At 34.5% G+C, this 22,255-nt stretch overlaps 1 protein-coding gene across 1 annotated transcript; it reads left to right on the forward strand.

The window, feature by feature from the left end:
* Window positions 1–222: 222 nt before the first annotated feature.
* LOC100165783 (midnolin-A) lies at window positions 223–20,849 on the forward strand. The gene is made up of 7 exons (XM_001952802.5): window positions 223–1,226; window positions 3,370–3,457; window positions 9,370–9,426; window positions 10,547–11,206; window positions 18,928–19,015; window positions 19,254–19,499; window positions 19,573–20,849. The coding sequence occupies exons 1-7, from the start codon at window positions 703–705 to the stop codon at window positions 19,788–19,790; spliced, it is 1,881 nt and encodes a 626-aa protein (XP_001952837.2). The 5' UTR covers window positions 223–702; the 3' UTR covers window positions 19,791–20,849.
* The last annotated feature ends 1,406 nt before the right edge of the window (window positions 20,850–22,255 follow it).

Below are 22,255 nucleotides of genomic sequence, written 5' to 3' on the forward strand. Positions count from 1 at the left end.
ATCGTGCTTCGAGGCAACGGTGGTGATACCTGATATCTATAAACTCCGTCGCGGTAGGACGTGCGCAATCTATCGGTGACACGGGAGAGACGAGCCACGGCACAGTGCAACCAGAGTCGGCGACGGCGACGGCGACGCTCCCGGCGGGAAATTCGACGCGCGGCCGGGCGACGGACATGCCTCGGTTTTGCGGCCATGATGTCTTCCTTTCTTTAATCTTTTCCACTCTTTTCCTTTTCACGATCCGACGGCGTCGTACGGTCGTGTAGTCGGCAGTCGCCTATAGTCTAGTTCTCTAGTAGTCTCGTCAGTGAGTCGTCTCCACCGTCGTTGTTAAACGTTCACTCGAGGACGCGTATATTTATTTTGTTTTATTGTTTTCTTTTTTTATTATAATTATTTTTCTCTCGGCGAGTGTTGCCCGCGTTCATTGTGTCCGCCGCCGCCGCCCATGCAGTGTCACTCCTCCGCCATGGCGTCCGATTCGCGTCTGTGATATTCGACGTCACCGGATCTTTCGTGCTCTACATCGCGACCTAACTCCTCCTTGCGTTTCTCGTTCGTAAAATAATATTCGTCTGCTATAATATCATATTTATAATAAATACACTCGCGTATTTACCCCTATCTATATAACATACTATATAAATAAGTATCTGTGTTTGATATTATTTTAATAACGTTAAAACCTAACGAGACACAATGGAAGGCAGCAGTAGCAGCAGTAGCAACAACGATGCGGGCGACCCGAAATCCGGGTGCTGCACCGCCGCGGTGGACAACAACAACGACGTGGTGACCGCCGCGGCCGCGGCCGCAGCGGCCAAGGTGGCAAGAAGAGCGGCCGCTGTTGTGGCGGCTAAGCGAGCGGCGAAATCTCGTACCTTAGACATGGAAAACAAGCAGTACCTGGATTTACAGGCCGAGATAGAGAGGCGGAAGACCTGGGGGACGACAGGCGACAACTACCAGCCGGGCCCAAGTGGTACGACCGAAGACCGCGCCACCTCGGACCCCGAAGGAAGGATCTTCGCCGCCGCCGTCCAGGCCGTCATGGCCAACCGTGCGGTGAGAGAGTCCGAGATCACGATCACCGTCTCGCCGACCACCGGCGGCCAGTTCGATCTGGACGTGCTCAAGACCGATTCGGTAGAAAGTCTGAAGAAAATGATCTCCAAACGGCTGAGAGTGCCCAAAGAGCGGATATGCCTGCTGTACCGCGAGAGGTGAGATAAATTTCCTTTTACATTTTTCTTTTCTGTCTAAACGGCCGCCTCTGTTTCCGTCCTTTTAACGGACACCCGGCTCGACCGTCAACACCTGGCCACGGGGAACTGGTAAGAGGCCACGATTGGTGTTAAGGCGAGGCCCAGCGCATCCTCGGTGCTTCAAAGTACGAACCATGAAGTATCCACCTCCAGGTCGGGCAGACTTCGGCAGGCCGCACTTCCGTCCGATAACGAAGCTAACGCGCTCGGCCCATTGTTGTTGTGGTGGGGGGAAGGGGTCACGACCCTGTTTTTTTTGTTGTGCGTGCCGACCCGTTTTGACGCGTACCCTCGGAACAGCTGCTCGTTTGAGATAAAAATTGTTGTCGGTTCCTCGAATCCGGAACGTTGTGGTGGGGAGGGGGTGACGTTCTGGTTTAGTAATAATATTATAATAGTGTCGACGTTGCCGTTCCGTCGGTTCTCGGTCACCGACGTCGTCCATCGCGCGTGGTGTTTCCAAACCGTTTGGAAACGCGCGTGGATAACATATTATTGTTTGTTTTTCACCGTCCCTTTGTTGGACGGGGCTTCGCGGTTAATCGTTGGTGAGCGCTACTCTCCCGTGCCCGATTTCGAAACGAAACTTTCAAAAACCGCGACGCTGCGAATCCATGTCAACAGGATTTGCACGCCCGTGTCGCCTATTGTCGACGGATTTCAATAATTCCGTTGCCGGTTGCGTTCGCCGTAGGTGTCCCGACCGGGAGAGCTCGTTCCGGTGTTCACCCGTCCTCCTTTGCCGATGCTATCGACCGGCGATAGTGCGGGTACACTCGTTTCCCGGAAGTCGCATTTATTACGATTGTTTGTGTGTGTGTGTGTGTGTGTGTGAATATATTATTATTTAGGGCGATTTGCAATCAAAACATTCGCTATCAAACTGACCCCCCCCCCTCCTTAATTATACCACCACAGAAGCAGCAGCTGTCTGTGAGTGACTCTTTCGTAGACATTTTTAGACGAGAACAAACAAAGATACCTATATATTATATATTATTAATTTTGGGTAGGTATGTGAAATAATGTCTGTCGTCTCGCGATTCGATCGGTCTGTCGTTCTTTGTTATGGAACGCGTTCAGAAACGATTACGTCGTTTATTCCTTTCCTCTTTCGAACCCCCCGCAGGTAACCCACAGACGATAAAAGGTTATGGGTGTAATATTCTTTTCTCGTGCGGTCGGCGGTTGATGTTACGCAAGCATCGGCGGCGGAGTCGTATCTTCGCCCGAGCGTGGGATCGAAATCCCAACAGCTGACACGGTCGCCGCTCCCCTATCCGAGGCCACCGCCATTACGGATTCGGGGGTGAATAACCCGACGCTGCGAGACGGGTCCCTCGTAGAGTTGTTGGTTGGACAAGTGTAGAACAGCTGCTTGGTCGCTCTCTTCTCTCCATTGTCCGCCCAGAAGAAACACGTCATCGCCGCTTGTTTCTAAACGCCGTACCCCGCCCTGCGCATCGGACATTATGACGTTCGTGTGGTATTTTCGAAAGAATTCACCGAAAAGCACAGCGTCAAACGCAGCTTTCTCTTGTCCCGGAAAACCAGGGGTTCGCAAATCGCGTGCATCCGTCGTCGTCGGCTCTATTGTTTTCCCCTCCGCCGTTTGTATTCTCCTCTCGGGTATTTTTTTTTTTTACCTTACTTTTGTGATCGAACGTCGTGCGCATTTGTGAAAGAAATATTATAATGATAATAAAAAAAAATACCTCATATTACAGCAACGTTGTTTATTCACATGTTACGATAGTCGCGCGGTGGATGCAAACTATAATAATAATATAATACCTACACGTAATTCGACGCATTTATGTAACGCGTCTGTAATTATTGTTATTATTATTATTATTGCATTTAAACCTTGAAAATCTCATTGTTGCTCGCAATCGGTGTTTATTACCGTTGTTGTTATTATTTAGGTCTAATTTTTCGAGTTTTCACGGGACAGATAAAATAATTGTCTTTGTAAATATTCGATAGGTAACGATGATCATAATAATATACGTAAACCAAGATTTTTCGAGTCGTATACCATACAGTTACGGAGCAGACGTTTATTGATTTATGGTCTTTGTCTTTTTTTTTTGTATTGTAGGCAACTTAGAGATGGCTCGTTGGACGACAACCAGTTGATGCAAGGAAGCCGCCTCACCCTATTGCCCAGCGTGGAAACCGGTCTTCTGGTGAGTAAATCTTCATTTTCGTCTCTTTTATCCCGGTCCTCCCACCCTTTACCCCTCGACGATAAACCAGTTTAAAACATAAAATAATACCCATGTATTGTGTGTCCTTATTGCCACACATCTTGGTAATCACGATATATTACATATTATTATATATTATATATTATACTACTACTATTATACATTATACATTGTACACACCGGACGGCCAATGTGCACGCGCAAGGACATATTATTCTCATCGCAGCTTGAGATTTTAGAATGTCGAAGGAGAGGGAAATCAAGTAGGCCTTGTTCTCCATTGCTCCTTCCACATTTTTATTTCCCTAAATTTCCATACGCTCGACGATACTAGAGGTTAGACCAGCCTACAAATAGTGCAATAATATCGACGGTGAATCAATATTATAAAACACCAACCATTTAGTAAAAAAAAATGTTTAGTATAATTATTTCTAAAATCACAATTGGGTTATTTATAACCAATTTTTTTATAGCTTTGAAAAAAAGTTTCACGACGAACATTCCATAAAATAACGTTGTGATTGTGTTATTTAAGTTTTGACTTATTTCGTTGTTATGGGCACCACGATACGTTTGATATACACTACGGTCGCCACGGTATTATTGTTATTTTAAATTTATAATTTATATATATGCGTAGACCACTGTTAACGTTAAAATGCTAAATACTTAAAAGTCATATCATTCAGTGTTATATTACGTTATGACATTCTGAAATCGTATTTGTATAGTCTATTTGTTTACATTATGTACCTGGCTATCTATAACATTGTAATTTATTATGTCAGGCCTGTGAAACCAATTCGGATGTACCTTACTACTGTCATATGTATTTTGGAATATTATACACTTTACACTACCTTTTAATGTACCTATAAGTTATTTAGAACATGTATGGATTGTATAACTTTATGGAACTATCTCGGTATTTTTGCTGTTTATATTTGTAATTTTGTTTATATACCCTTATAGAATAATATCTCAACAGAATAATTAATTTAACATTTTTTTATTTATTCGGTTTTTTAGATGTTATAAAAAACTGTAATAAAATATTCCAAATAGTCTAATACAAATTTGAATTAAAAGGAAATTCATAGAAACCCTTATCATACTAATTTAAGCTAACAGCTCACATGAACTGTACGAGATAGTAATATTTCAGAGACAATCTAAATTGTGTTCTTTGTAATTTTTAGTTTAATGTTGCGCAGTGTAATACGCAATTCTTGTGCTGGTGAATGTTTCTTTAACATGTCTTGTACAAACCATAAACGACATGCATAGAATGTAAATTATAATATTATAAAAATAATAACAAAACTAAAATATAAATATTATCGTATTAGTTATTTATATAGTTACTATAAGTAATACGTTTATTGATTAACATGTTTTTTGCATACTAAAACCATATGTTTTTTAATTTGCATAATATGTAAGTAACTGAATATTACTGTGATTGAATTTAATTCATTAGTCACAAGTAAAAAAACAATAATATTAAGTACCTACACTTAGCTTGCTCTACTATCTAAATTCTAAATTCTATTAAATCATGTGCGTTCAAGAATAATAATTTCAAATCGATAATCGTCATATTGATTATTGTACAATGCATGTATTATATTTGTAATGTTTGTATGTTCTTCACTGTCAATACTTCATTTGCAATAACTGAAACAATATTCACAGTACGTGCTTATTAAATACAAATTGTTTACTTGAAATTCCGACTTTAATATAATACCTAATGTTAAGTTTATTTTGTTTTTTAAGTCGTGATTGTTAATTATATGATTTCACTATAGAGGTTTTCATTTTCCCGAAGTTGTTATTATAGAATTATATTAAACTATTATAGTATGGCATTTAATTGCGAAATTGTCATAAAGTATAATCACCTCGATAAATATTAAATTACAAACACTCGACAACCACATTACATTACACAGTCGTTCGAATAATTCGTTTTTAATAATTAAAATCTGAAAAACCAATCATACAAAACTACAAACGTTGTGTTGCGTTTAGGTCTACTCGAAAACCTTACGAACGCAACAACGCTGCGGTTTTTATGTTCACGGCTCGTAATATTACGATTTATATTATTATTATTTCATTAATTGTTACTATACTATGTTGACGTATAGTTCGTATGCCATTGTTCGAAAGTATTGAGTTAAAGTATCGAACCAAAGTTTCCGAAATGGTCAACACATAGTTGAGCCAAGCATGATTTTCGAAAGCGGGGGGGGGGGGGGTGCTGTGAATGCCAAAACCGTGAACTGTTTAATTTTTTCATCATTACCATCGGCATATTATTATTTTGTAGAATAACAGATTTTTTTCGGAGTACCCTGTAACGGGGCTGTGACTGTGTCCCGGTCCCGTTATGACTACACATTGCCGGCTATCCCGTTGTCCGGGTAACGGGATCCGGGCAACGGTATACACCTCGTGTCGGCGGCTCGTCGTCGTAGACCGTAGTGATTCGAATAATAATATTCTCTATTTCTCTCTCCTCACGCGGACCAAAACGCCACCGAACTCCAACGGTCAACACCCGTTATGACCCGATCGTCGTCGGGGCCGGAGGTGGGTTCCGCCGTCGTTTCATTCCGTTCTTTTAAAACATTTAATGAATTCCTGTTGTCCGCCCAAATTAAAAACGTATTTTCGAATAAAATTAGCTACCACTATAAGATGTTTCTAGTATACCTACTGTCCAAATCGTTAAACCGAACTATAATAATATATGGTGTGCAGGTCGTAGGTGTTCTAAAAAATAAAAAAAACATTTGAACTAGTGTCAAATCTCCTTCGATAATGCTTTCCAGTCCACGTATCTTTTTTATGCTTGTTACTTATTGCGTATTCATTGTACTTAATAAAACTATTGTAAATATTTTCTTTCTTAATAAAAAAAAATTGGTTTATTACACCTATTTTATAATACATTTTTCAAAAACACATAAATATAATTTATATTAAACACAACACCATTCCCCAATAATGTTCACGTTTTAACTGTTTGTGTTGAAAAAAAGATAAATTATGAACAAAATCTATATTTGGTGCATAATATATTATTATGTACCTGGATACTCATTGTAATGATTTTAAATCTATTATTTTATTCGCCGCTGGTTTAATTTTACATAATATGTGTACCTTGAATATATCTGACTTGTTATGATAGAATTTACTCAAAACCTCTAGGCTCCACCTTAAAATTTTTATCTAAACAACATACATGCTACGTTACTAAAATAAACACTATAGAGCTAGAAATATACTGCTACGGCAGTACGGCCTACGTTGAAGTACTCGTGTATCGTTATATATTTCGTTGTTACATTCTATGTGATATTGATATTACTCAACTTATGTATAGCTTACATATTTTGGTTTTAGATTTAAATACTTATTAATTGGATTAGTATTAATTGTATATAACACAAATATTTATTTATTAAAGTGTATGTCAATAGTTTTATAATATTATTGACTAGGTTGTACTTTAATAGAATGTATCTAATGTTAAGATGATTTCTCACCCTCTTATGTTGTTTACGTGTATTACAAACAAATCCACAATATCATAACAAATTTGAGTTCAGCCGAACTAATCATGTCTTGTTATCTTTAATTTAAGTGTGAATTAATCTATTATCAAGCTTATAGGTGAGAACTTAGTTTTTGTCGGTACGTCTGAACTTAATGATATTTCATATTATTTTACCTATTTTTTGAGTATGTAAAATATTGCAATTTAAAAATGTTCATAAAAAATAAAATATTATTAATGGCAGTCACAACCGTATAAACACGAATAATATTCTTAAAAGTTTGATAATAGATCTAATCTAATATTAAAGCTAACAATTAGTTTTACTGAATACAAATTTGCAATGTTGTACGTTTATAAAGACTGAGACAACACATGCGGGTATGACGTACGGGTCTACCTACTACAAAAATATATAAGTCGTCTATATACATTTTTATTTCACAGTACCTACTGTTTGTTATGTATGACGTACTTAATGTAAACAGTTTGACATTATATCATACATAATATTATAATATTATTTTAAAATAAAAATAATGTTTTTGTATAAATAAAACATGAATAATAAAAATATTTATCTAATTTAGTAGGAATTTATTTTTTGATAGTACCTACAAGGGCAAAAGTACAGACAAAATGTAATACTTACATGTTACAATTCATTATTATAGATAATAAATAAATTATAAGATAATTTATTTATAATATTTTTGATATAATGTACATTATAATTTATAATTATCCAAGTATTATATAAACAATATAGGTTATAAATATTATTGTACTAAAAAAAAGGACAACGCTAATCTAAGCTATATATAGAAATTACATTTATAATTATATGTAATATTGTTGAAATACGATTTTGGTTTGAGACATAATGCTTTATTAATTTAGGAATTCAAATTAATGACTGTCTAATGTCAAATATCAGAACACACGTTTCTTAATGTAAATATTTTAGTAGGAATTTTTTATATCGTATTTTATATGTAAAGTTTCTAAACAGGATAAGTCATTGTATTTTCCTGTATTAACTTAATTGAAAAAAAAATTGTGGCTCTCGCTGTATTTTTTTATGTTAATACTAGTAATATAAAAATTTAATTAGTCTTAAACTTTACGTCATTGTGAATAAAGTCTATTAATATATTTATAAGGTCAATTTTTCTACTTTTGGAAATAGGTAGTTAAAAATATTAATTTTTTTTCTTAGGTCTGTTTATTACGCAATAAAGATTTATGTTTTGGGTTAAATTATATAAAATGTCTTGAGTTTTTTGTTTGGCCTTTGTGATTTTTTAAATGAACAATAATAAACAAACTTCACACCGTTTAACATTAATTGATCGACGTTTTGATGATTTAATTTTTTATTACATTTCTCATTTTGTTATTTTTATAAAAATAAAATTGATAATTTTCATACGTTTTCAATTGTTTTCTCCGTATTTAGCCTATGTAAAAAGTTTTAAATGTATACGATTAATAATTATATTTAACATATTTATAAATAGTTAATCGTAACAACTAATTTTGTATGTGTACTTTGTACTATGTGCACTTTACAATAATTATATAATAATAATAATATATCATTAAATAATTAATATAAACACAATTAAATAATAAATATTACAATAGTACCTATATGAATTTCAGAATTAAATACTCAAAATATTAACTTAAAATATTATTTATTTAAAACTTTGTTGTTGAACTGTTTTATATATTATGTATAGAACATATGTGTTTTTACAGTTACAATTATTAAAAAAAATAAGCCTGTGCTAAAAACTTGTTGTATATGTTTTATGTAAAAGTGGATCAGCGTTGTTGCGTTATTCCGTTCTAGATATACAGTCGGCAAAGCGAATCGCGTGGTTTACGAGTATGGGAAAAAAACCACTGATATAATATATTTTTACCATGTTACCACAGTGTGTCCCAAATAAATGTTATCGAGTTTTGTTAAGTAGACATTATTTTCGGGCCAAAACAAAATCATAAATTTCATTTAGACTTGAACACGGAACCCTATATAAGATAAATATAAACGGTATATTTACAAAATTGGGCGGGCCGTCTTCCAAACCGGGCGTTGACCTTATCAGAGGGACCTTGTGAATCCAGGACCACACCCTGCCGATAACATTTTATTAATATTTATCGTTACGTATAATAATACCTATGTATACAATTTCTGTGTACACAAATCATACATTCTCATTGAATAGGAATTGTAAAATGTCTCCATATTTATAGTGTATAATGTATTGTATTGTGTTTAATATAGCCTAATTTTTATTTTTAGGTTCAGAGACCAGAACAAAGTGTGATGCAGGCGTTGGAAAGTTTGAACGACTCTCAGGTAATTTCACCATTTAATACATTTCTTTTGACTAAAGATGATTAAAGATTCATGATATTTTGCTGTTGACCGTGTAACAATGGTTTTATACACCGTTATATTTAGAATGTGTAAAATTGTTTTAAAAGAGGCCTGACTGTTAAATCGTATATTTTTGTGTAAGTGATAACTTCAATGCCGTTAAACATAGTAGAAATATATTTAAGTACGATAATATTGTAATATTATGTTAAACATTAACTGATAAGTAATTTTCCAGCTATCTCACATACTTTTTATGCATTTGTATGACGTGTGTATTTTAAGTTTTAACAAAGAAGTGTAGGTATTACGAATTAGTTTGTTTTTTAACGATGGTGTATAACTGAATAAGTCATATTTAAGATTCTAAAATTAATAAATTTACAATTATATGGAATAATACTTACAAAAAAAAATTATTTCATTCACATCGATAGTCAGATTTTGTTTGTAAATTTCTTGTCATATTTTCTAACTTAATTTTCGAATAATTCCAAAAACTGACAAAACTTAGTTGAACGTTTTGGAGCATGAGCTTAGAATATGAATTTTTTAGAAATTTAGCTATTTTCAAACTTAGACGGCATCTAGTGTTTATAATATGAACTTTGGCCGCATAACATTATTATGCAATGTGTGGAATTGATGGAAATTAATGTCATACTTCACTTATTTTATTAAAATATGTCACTCGTTACATCTGTGCGGGCTATTTATTGTATAACAAAGTAAATACATTTGATATATAACCACGATACATTATGTATTTGCATTTTACTATATTTCCTAATTTGTTTTTAATTTGACGTTGAAAGCTTATTAACGAATATTGATACGCAAAAGTGTGTACCTATTTATTTTTTTTTCAAATTCTCTTCTGAAAGGTTTACCGACACGTTTTGATCATCGTATATTAATAATTGTATAGTGTATACATTTATATTTGGTAGACATCTATTCTGTATTTCTGTACAAACCATTTCATAACATCGCGAAACACAATACTGTCTTGCTATGCATTTAAATTTAAATGTATTTACGTTACTACCGCCAAGCCAACATATGGCCTATATTAAATGTCTGCGTTTATTGTTATTAGGTCAACGATTTCCTATCGGGCAAAGCACCATTAAACCTCACGATGAGACTGGGCGATCACATGATGCTCATCCAGCTGCAATTATCGACGGTGTCGTCGTCAGGTTCGTCAAAACGACTGCAGACCGCTGCCTCGACCGTAGCCAGCACCGGTGCAGCGGCGGCCACGCTAAACGCGTCGACCGTGGCGCCCGAACCACCCCAGGCCACCGCGACGGCGGCCACCGCGTGTTCTGCCGGCAACATCATCGGCACCCCTAGACTGATCCCCGGCGTGGACGCTTATCCGATTACTCGCGTCCGTAACGTGTCCGACGACAGCGACGACAACTCGATGGATACGACCGAGGAAGCGTCACCTCCGGCCCCGGCACCGATAGTGGCCGCGGCTGCAGCCGCTGCAGCAGCAGCCGCCACAGCTGCAGCCGCCGCAGCCGCAGCCGCAGCGGCAGCAGCCGCCGCCGCCGCTGTACCCACGCCCGCACCTGCGGTGACGCCTTGCTCGTGCGACGCGAGCACATCGACCGCGTCTCCCAACACGGCCACGGGAGACAAACCGCAACTGGACACCCGAGCTCTCGCCGAGGCTTCGCGGAACCTCACTCAGACCCTAAAACAACTGTCTTCGGAAGTACTCACCACGAAAAGCGGTTCCAAAGAGGTGAGTGACAGTGATCATTTATTCAGCGTATTTTTTTACGATTTTTTTTTTTTTTTGCAAAACGGCATCACGAAAAAACTAAAATATCCGAACGGTATGAGAATGGGATTTTTTTCGTCGCGGTAGAAAATTTCTACAACGTCGTGTGTCGCATCTAAAATTAGCGCGGAATATACCTATAATAAAATGTGTGTTGTGCCATACAGTCGATATTTTCTGGGTGATTGATTTAAATTTGTTGTGCCCGGACGTGTGTCTCGTATCGTAGTCGCGTAGTATCGATTGTTGCGTGGGCGGCAACGTCGCAATCCGGCAACGCGCGGGGCCCGGGGGTATACTAATTTCGTCTCTCGCGTCCCGAGGGTTATTATGATCAATGTGTGGCCGCGGGCCCACAGCATCCGCACACGCTGTACGAGACGAGTAGAAGAGGTGAGTCGTGTCGCCGACTGTTGTCGACGTTGCCGTTTATATACACGCGCTGTCACTCGTTCACACACTAACCCACACCACCACCGTCGCGACCGTCCCATAGTCGTAGTCGTAGTCGTAGTCTTTGTGAGTGGCGTTGGTTGTGCGTACACGGCGCGTATAATATTATTATAATGTACACATCCGATGACCTCAATTCCAGGTGAAATACGGACGAGTTTCTTTGCACGACCGAATTAATAAACATTAGACACGAAAAAGATAGATAGACAGATGGATAGAACGAGAGAGAGAGAGAGAGAGAGAGAGAGAGAGAGCGAGGCGGGGAGAGTAAGAATTAAAATGAAATGGGATTTTATACATGCGTTCTGCAGCAGTGTATGTGTCTGCAATTTTTTTTTATTATGAACACGTACTGTTGTTTTCGGTGCCCATCACTTTTTTCGGTCGGTGTACCTATTTTTGTGCGTCTGTATTTATTCGTTTATTTTGTATTGTGTACGAGCACTGTACATCGATGCGTGTACAAAATGTTTCGGCGGCGGCCCAGCAGAATCCGGGTATCCCTGTGGGGCGTGGTTAGGCCGCCACAGCGAAATCGACGTCATATTGATCACGCTGGAGGTCGCTTATCACAAAGGCCCCGGGCCGGTGCGACCTTTTGTGTTGTGTACTCGGCGTTGCTATACACACACACACGTACCTTGTTTCCCATTGATCGACTCTCTCTCTCTCTTTCACTCCTTCTGTTTCCAAATGTGTAAGCCCTCTAGAAATGCCGAAAACAATGAGACGGTTGGTGGGTGTGTATGTATTATTTATTTTGTATACATAATAATACTGCTGGATAACTTAACGTTATATATTTATATCTAATTTAAATAGTTGTCTTGATTTGAATGTAGTTTCTAAAACTTTTCAACTCTACCGACACGCGGTGTAAAACGTTTCACGCGTCTCATATATTCGTCAAATTTTCTCTTATCACTTTGACCTTGTTTAAATTATTTATGCAGCCGAATCTGTCGAAAAACTGAAATAAAACTGCAGGAATCTAAATACTGCGGAAGTTTATTATATTTTTATAATTACCTACAAAAGAATTTATATTGGTCGTTGAATAAAACGGAAATACGTGTATTTTTTATTATCTTCCATTCCGCTTTAAATAGATCATATAATTGTACCTACATTTTTATTTGTATATTTATAGTTAATGTATTATATTGTTGTTGTTTGGGCGGTGTGTATACATTTGTTAAAACATAATAATATGTAAAACAATTTAGAAATATAGAATATAATTTTTCTGCTCAAAATCTGCTTTCCCCGCTACAACGGTTAAACCCGTGTGCCTCCAGCGGACGATTCGTAAAACGTAACCGTAAACGAGATCCGTGTTTTACGGTACTCGGTGTTCCAGTTCGCCGGACAACGGTGTCTGGTAACTGTGTCGATTCCGCCTGGGCCGCCTCAGAGACGCGTAAAAAATAAACTCTACGGCAAATAGAGCGAACCGAACCGCCGGTGGCAATCAATAGGTATACTGGGCCGAGTACTACTTTCCCCTTACTCCTTCTACTATTTACTGAATCTCCTATTTATGTACACATTACGAAAACATCGATATTCTGACTTTTCTATTTATTATATTATACACATCCATTTCGTGCCTACACCATTTGAGAAAAAATTGATCAAACATTTCACTATTTTAATGCTGGGACAATAAATATCACACAACTTTATTGACGTGTGTTTTATCAATACAAAATAATCTAAAAAGATCCACAATATTAAGTAATAATAATAATTAGGTTATTACAAACTATTTTTGAATGCACAAAATTTAGGTATTATGTCTTATTTATTTAACTGCTGATTTTATTCATTTTCAGAGCCGTCAAGTGCTCTTTTAATTTTAGATTATTCGTAATCTACTTCTATAAAAAATAAAACATCATATTGCATTAAGTATTCATTGTTTTAGCGCAGAGTTTAAAATAACAAGCATAAAGATAAAATAGATCTAAGCATTAAATGTTTTATTCATCGTGGGTACGTGTTTTGAAGGGGTTGTTAATGGACAATGGTCCTGTGGGCGTCGCCCACCCGATGTTTCTTTTTGTCATCCCCCGCGTGTGACCAACTCCTACGCATACGTCACATCCAACTATTAAAGTGTTCTTTGCTCTATGTGAATCATATATTCGTGTGAGAGACAATAAAATAATATAATGTCATGAATAGTTTTTATTTAATTCTATAATATACACAAATAATAATGTATATTTTGATTACGTTAAATACTTGAATCTCTTTGATTATATTTTGATGTTGCTTAGAAAACATATTTTTTGTTTAATTTAACGTATACAAAATCGTATAGTTATAAATTACAAGTTAGAACTATTAGAATACTATTATTTAAATTATAAACCATGTTGGCTGTTGCCAGTTATTGTAGCCATCACAATTTACGGTTACCGGTCATTATAAAATTTATAAACATTAACTGAATAAAAATAATTCAGATCTATGTTTTCTGATATATAGCTACTTTATTATTTTATTAATTATAATTATGAAGGTTCAAAATACAAAATATATCATACAGTTTTTATTAAGAAAAATACTTATTTATATTTTAAATTAAAGTGTAATGAACTCCATTAGATTTCGAACTCGTAATATATGATTTCCCTATAATATTATATGTTTCTTTGGCTATAATTCCAAGTTAAATGATTTTTAGGATAACATCTAAATTAGAATATTGTTCTATTAAAAATTAAATTAAATCAACTATTATTGTGTGTGTGTATTTGTTTAATGCATTAATGCATGTATTTATTTTCATGTAATTCATTAAGTATGATTTAAAAATACGCAATATGCGTTCTTTGCTCGTAAAATTAATTATGCGTCAGATATTATTTTATTTAAACTTTATAAAATGTATACAATTTGGAAAGTTGCTTAAACTATTTGTTTGGACAAATACTTAATAACTACGTCGTTTATGTGATTTATTTTTATATTATAGGTACAAATGAATACATTTATAAGTGACATATACCTTGTTTATTCAACCAGTCATGAATAAACAACAGGCACCTTATATTTTATTTTAAAATAAACAATATTGATAAGTAAATTAAACGTAATAACTAATAACATATAAATATATCATATTGATGCTTAATCAGTGTTGCCTTATTATTATTTTATTTTTCTAATACGTAAATAATAATATTCATTGTATATATTCTGTATATCATGTTAAATATGATTATTATTAATTAGTACATACATGCTATAATTATTTGTAAGTTAACAATGTTTTTGATTTTGTTCTATTTTAATCGTTCAAATATTAACTATTGCTATTATAAACATAAATAATATTACAAGACAATATATTACTATTATTAAAGCTGTTTTTTGTAATACATTTATGTAGCACAACATTGTTATGATTTTATCTTAAGTTCCCTGCTATTAAAAAAAAAAAATTATGTCGTAGAGTTCCAAAGAGACAATAAATTATATATTTTCTTATCCCAAATATTCCCAAAAATATACAACGCTTATCTCATTAATTAAAATTAATTTGTACTTGTACTATTCCTTCTCAAAAACTATACCCTCTTGCTTGAATACCTATAAATGTATAATTAATTTGCAAATGTTTTATTTTTCTTACATAATATTTTATGATATAATATAATTAGACGTTTCAACGTTTGTGTTGAAACCAATATACAAATTTCAAATATATTTGATCTAAAACCGTGTTTCAGCTCTTTCAGGCGCGTACATTTCCCTCAAATTTCTAATACAGGCAACATATTTAGTTTTTGGTTCTGAAGTATTACTTTGAATTAAATAACTACCTAGTAGATATTGGTATTGATTTCCTTTAAATATTTCCCTAAACATTTACTATGTGTCTACCTATGTATTTTTCAAAATTATTTAAAATCAATTAAATTATTTTATTATTTTATCAATTAAGAAATAAAAGTAATATACTTAATGTCTAAATGCCATGTGTCGATTCATTATCAATTCTAATCATTCGATATAATGAGACAGATCATTTACTATTCGAACTCATATTATATTATGTTAACTTACATGATACATTACGACCAAATAAATATAAACTAAATATATATATATGTATATATAAATACCAGTTAAATGGAGTACATTTTTGTATGTCGTATCATTCAAAAAAACTTTTTATAAAATAATACAACTCCGCAATTATCTATGATTGTATTGTACCTATGATGAGCGAAAAATTGTTCATAGGATAAAAATTGATGCCGCAGAAGGGGATTCATCTAAAACTAACTGTCAATTTATTATCTACTTCCATTTCGTCTAATTTACTATTAATATTATGTTTTATATATTTAATGATCATCGAACATGTTTCCTGTGGCCCTAATAAAAAAGATGAATTCAACACTATAACATTCATAAAAAGTCTAGCTAGTATTTGTAAATTATAAACTTAATGAATGGATTATTGAATTTTATTTGTTGTTTTTCAGTGCTTTACAATAATGAATAACCAAATTAAATATAATTTTCTGTAATAAAATTGGCAGTAAATACATGCACACATTGTAGGCATTCATTTGCAGTTAGGTATCACTTTCACTTTGACAATTATTATACATCTCGTAATCAGCTTATAGATCCTTGTTTTTTTTACAACCTAAGGTCACTGCCGTATTTGCTATAATGTATTTTTAAAACACCCATATCGTTGAATATACGGCTAAAACGAGTTTTGAAAATTATAGTTAAATAAGGTTAACCTCTTCGGGAAACCATCTGGTCCTAGAATGTAACTGACGACTCGTTGAACATCTTTCAGTAGGTACACTGAATTTCTGAATCCGTATTCCGTGTCCGTTGGGAAAAATAATATTTTCATAACAGTCCGTCACATCACGAGTATTTTTTAGGCCATAACTTACACCTCTCACTCCGTCTCCACTCTCCATGGGATCATTAATATAATAACTATTTACTCTCCGAGTGAAACCGATTTATGAGAATATATTATAATAATGTAACATGCTACGTGCATATAATTTTAAAATGTATAAATTCTCATCTCCAGCCCATCGGTCTGCGGTCGTAATATCATTTTTTATTTTGTTGTCACTGCAGCAGATACGGTGACATTTTAATTCCGTGTGTTCCGATGATGGTGTGCACTCGTGGTGTCAGAGGGTCCCCTCCGCCGCGCAGTGTCGGTTTATATTCGTCCGTGTCCCGTTGGCGGTGGCACGATAAAATATAAATACGATTTATGATTTTTTCAAACTCCTCTGCCGCCACTGCACCACGTTGGTGGTATCGAGTGCCGTCGCTACATTCGAATATTATAATGATAATATTATTGTTACATGGGTATTATATTATACGCGTACGCCCGACGACGAATCGGTACAAACTGTTTTAGACCGCGTCTCTTCTCTGCCTGCCTACCTGCACTCGCTCACATTATATTATTATGATGATTATCATCGTTATTACTATGTACTCCTACGCGTCCCTCGTAATATAATACTCGTCACACACACGCCGTTTACATGAAATGTGGGAGCCCGCTGTAGTTGTCGGGCGTCGGTCTGTGGAGGCCCGCTGCTACAGTCGACGCCCACTACACGTCCACGGCGTATTAATCGTCACGGGCACACACATCTGTGTGCGTAAAAACTAATAAGTATTCCGTCGCTCTCGAACATTTTTGGTTGGACGCGTTGCGTTGTTGTTTACCCGGAGACCAGAAACTCGTTGCCAAGGGTGGTCGCGCCGCGTCCCGGTGTGGTGTAACCAACGGAGGAGAGGTTACTCTTTTTTTTCGGTCGCGCGCCGGGCGTCGTTGCCGCCGCACCAATCGATTCGGTCGTGTCCTGCCCGGCGGGGCTCACCGCCGTCGACGCAGCCCCCCTCGACCGTACTATATTGATCACGCTGCTCTCCTCTCACTCCTCTACGGCTGTTCCCCTGTCTCCGCGCGGGCCACCAGCTCCCCCCCACGGTTGGTTACTGTGGCCCGGACGCTGCCGCCGCAGCAGCCGACGATGTCCTCTGGGCGCCGCCGCCCCCCCCCCCCTCGCGCGTTGTGCATCGACAGACGCAGCCGTTGGGCGGCTGCCAATTTTGAGGCAGGTCGTTGCTTTTTACCCTCCCCCTACTAACCGCCCACCATCATCTCGCAGATTAGAATATACAATTTTAGCATAACATCACAACCGGTATCGCGATTCGTGCGTATATTGTTATAATAATAATATTATCGTAACTTATGCGAAGGGGCAAATGAGAGGCGACCGCCTCTGAGTTTTTCAAGGGGTGGTGGGTGGGCGGGTGGGTAGGTAGTGACCGATTAAGTTTTTTTTTCCTTATTTTAATGTTTACTTCGACGGGTAGTTAAAAATATGACAGTATGAACGCCTTTATCGAGTTATGCAGGTGGGTGGGCGCGTGAAATATTATACTAGCCTCTGAGGAATTTCATGTTCGCCATGTTACTAATCGTAATATTACATTTGTGTTGGAGTTAATATTTTCTTCGATTTGTATGTGTTTTCTCGTCATCTCGACGACGACGCAACTACTGCCGCTGCTATCACATTCTTCCACGCGTCGTTGGCGATCTGGTTACTCCTTCCGAAATGTCCTTTCGCAGAAACCGACGTTTTGCAGTCACCGTATACTGAAAATATTATATGGGCAGCCCATTTACTATACTATAGTACATAATATTTTATAACCGTCTACATTATATTATAATGTATGTTTAATATTATGTTGTTACATTTTTTTTGAACGGGAAATTTGTATACGAAGTTTATTCGGAACTTCATTATCGTGATTTGTGATTTAATTGACTTCATTTGTTAATTTATTTTGACTTTAAGATTCGTCTGTGTCGAAATTGTATCTATACTAAAAAGCCAAAAACCGAGTAAAACTTATAGACTATAGTAGGTATAAAGTTATAAAATTACAATTCCTTCGTGCCCGGTATCCAGTGTGATAGCTAATAATAATAATAAACAGTATAGGCTATAATAGAGTATAGGCAATATGCATCAACAATTTTTGTGTTCAAATTCTGTTCGGTTTATTTTTAATTGTTTTAATGAACGTTTTGTGAATTATAGATTTTTCTTTAACTATTAATATACATTCATTGTTCCACTCAGAATCTAAAATTTTATTGTTTATTAATGCATTTTTTCGTTGTTTTTCAGATGCACATCGGGTTCAAACGAAGGCCCGGTGCCATAATCGAGAGCATGCAACATCACGGCAAAGGCGTTTACTCTGGAACATTTTCTGGTAAATTTTATGTTCATTTTCAAATACTTACTAAGGCTTTATGCATCTCTTCCATGGTTTCCTACAGTTAAGTTGGCCTAAGGCTTCTTGGCTGAAAACATAAAACTACATATATGTTTGTCATTAACTTCATGGGTTGCACCAACAATTTTTGAACCATCTACAATATATTTTTTAATAAATTGTGTTTTCTCACACAATAATACTTTACTTACTAACTGTTTGTTCATTATTATAGGCACTTTAAATCCAGCCTTGCAAGATCGCTTCGGCCGTCCAAAACGTGACATTAGTACCATTATTCACATACTTAATGATTTACTGTGTGCTACACCACAGTACAGAGCTGCTGCTAGATCAGGCACACCAGCTGTCTGCACAGCCACTACACTTTCTCCTACTGCTGCAGCTGCTCAAGCTGCTACACCATTTTCTACTGCAAATAGTATGTCCGCTCAAACCTCTGCTAATTCTGAAAATACCGGTAAGAAATCAATAAAATATCCCATTTTAAGTATAAACACTTATACATATAATTTATTAAATTTGTTTTATAGAGAGTGAGACCAAAGAAAATGCAGCTACCCGTGGAAAAATGGAACGCTTACGTTTGATTATGGAAGAAAAACGTGAACGACGTAGGGCTGGTCGCAACGTACCTTATGACAAAACTAAAGCAGGGACACAGTGGTCCGCAAAGTCAGAAACACAGAGTGTTGCTCCATCAGATCCCCCTGCAGACCCAACATTACCTCCTGAACAAGTTGTTGTTTGAAAAACAGTTCTTGAGGATATGAATAATATGTGATATAAATAATTATCCCCACCACTGTTTTAATTTTTTTTTTAAATATGTATATTATATATTTATATATAATATATATTAATACATATACATTTATGAAAATAGATTTATCAACAAATATGGTCAGTTATACTTTAGGGTGCAATATTAATATTGATAACTTACAGATAGAACCTTAAAATATAGTAAAATCTCACTTAATCTAGACCAGATAATTTTTTTTCTAATTCATACAAAAAATAAAACGTAAGAACCGTAAATAGACAAATTCAAAACCAAACGTCCATAACTTTATAAAAATAAATTTGTAAAGAAACTGTATAGTCTAATGTTTATATTTATAAATACCTAATTTGTTTTAAGTGATTTTTTTTCTAGAAAGTTTAAATATCAGATGATAAGAAAACAAATTGCGATTTATTACCTCAACTTTCGTTAATATAAAAATTTGTAGATGTTTTTAGAATTTTAAATAGATACTGAATTTTGTCTCATCAAGTTTTAATGACATATTAAATATGTATATATATTATTATAAATCACGCGTGTCTGGTTATTAGTATTCATATGGTTAATGAAATTGATAAAAAAAAAAAAAAAAAAAAAAAATTAAAAAAAAAATGCTTAAAGATTGAATATTTATTAGGGTAATTATGTACGAGGAAAGTAATATTTAATTTTTGTTTGACCAATAGGGGTTTTTTTTATTCACATCTACATAATAAATTTGTGAAACATAATATTATTATTCAAAACAAAATGTTTTTTTTTTCTGTTAATTTGTATATTAAAAAAAAAAAAGAAAAAAGTTAAACTGACTGTTTTTTATATGATATTAAAATAATTTACCTGCTTTTCCTAAAGTTTTAATTTTACTGTGTAATGTGTATCATATTTTGATACGATTAAATAAATGTTCATAGAGTATGTAATTGTGTTATTTTTTGGGCATTTTTTTGTTATCGATTTTAGATTACTATATTACGCAATTTTTATTTTTATTTTTTTCATACTTATTAACGTTAATAGTTTATACAGCCACTTAGAAATGTATTCATAATATTATAAACCTTATGAATATCAATTTATATATTATTATTTTTAATTTATTTATCAATAATCCTCGATATTTACATAAAAACACTTAATATAAAAATAAACAACTTAAAATTCCAGTCTTGTGTATGTTTAATGAAATTTTTTTGAAATAAAATTTCAAATTGTGAAGGAAAATTAGTTTTACAAATTAATGAATAATAAATATATTTATTTAAATTTTGATTGAATAATATTATATAATATTATTTGTTATTTTTAGCTTAATACCATTGATTAAATAATTAAGTATTATTTATTAATGATAAAACTATGAAGTGTATGAGTATTGACAATGTAACATGTTAGTGTTTTAAACTAAAAGTAGTTACTAAACATTAGTAGCTGGTAGCTACCAACTGTACCTTAACGTAAAAAGATTATTATTTTCTAATTTAAAAACACAGCTTCAGTTGATGTTTGTAGAAACTAAAGAAATGTTATCTAATACAAAGATATTTTTTCTTATTAATAGTAATGAATTTTTTTTTTTTTTAAGTATTTACAGAACTAATTCCAGCGTTTAATCAACGATTAGGGCTCAGGTGGACTGGTCTAAGTTGCTGATAAAATTAATTTGTTTCTTAAAATACCTATGTAATTGTCAAATTATTTAAACACTGCAACATTTATTTAAAAAAAATGTTTTAATGGCAGAATTATTCTCTAATGATATTATTATTGGCTTAATTGAAGAAATTCAACGTGATCTTACTTAGTCTACATAATTTTGGAAATTCTATAAATTTAAAACTGCTATAAAAAGTTTTCCAATACATCTTAATTTATAAAAAATGTAAAAATTATAGCTTAAAATTATGTCTTATCAATGATTAAATATAGGTACTGATGAAAGAACATTTTCTTCTCTTTGACATGTAAAAACATATTTGGGATCAACAATGGAGAAGACTGATTAATTACTAATTAGACTTAATCCTATTAATCAAACGTATATATATTATATTCAATATTCATCAATTCAATATAATATTAAATTCCCTTGACGTATTCGTTTTGCAATGGATAAACGACAAAAATATATTTAAGTTGCAACATTGCTTAATATAGGCAACATCCACACGTCAGTGTATAATAAGTAGCGGTATTCCGGTATATAGTTTTACTGAATATTAAATACATTTTTTACAACCTTATCAATTAATAACACTAGTGGAAGGGCTACATAAACCGAATTCCCATAAAATTATTAATTGGGTTCTTTCGAATTAAAAAATAAACAAGTTAAAAGTGAAAAGATAAAATAACAATTTCGTCATTAAAATATAGGTACGATTTGTGTGATTTGTTCGCCTTTATACTGTTACGATGCAATTGCA

This window comes from Acyrthosiphon pisum, chromosome A1, assembly GCF_005508785.2.
Source record: "Acyrthosiphon pisum isolate AL4f chromosome A1, pea_aphid_22Mar2018_4r6ur, whole genome shotgun sequence".
In the NCBI taxonomy this organism is placed as follows: Eukaryota; Metazoa; Arthropoda; class Insecta; order Hemiptera; family Aphididae; genus Acyrthosiphon; species Acyrthosiphon pisum.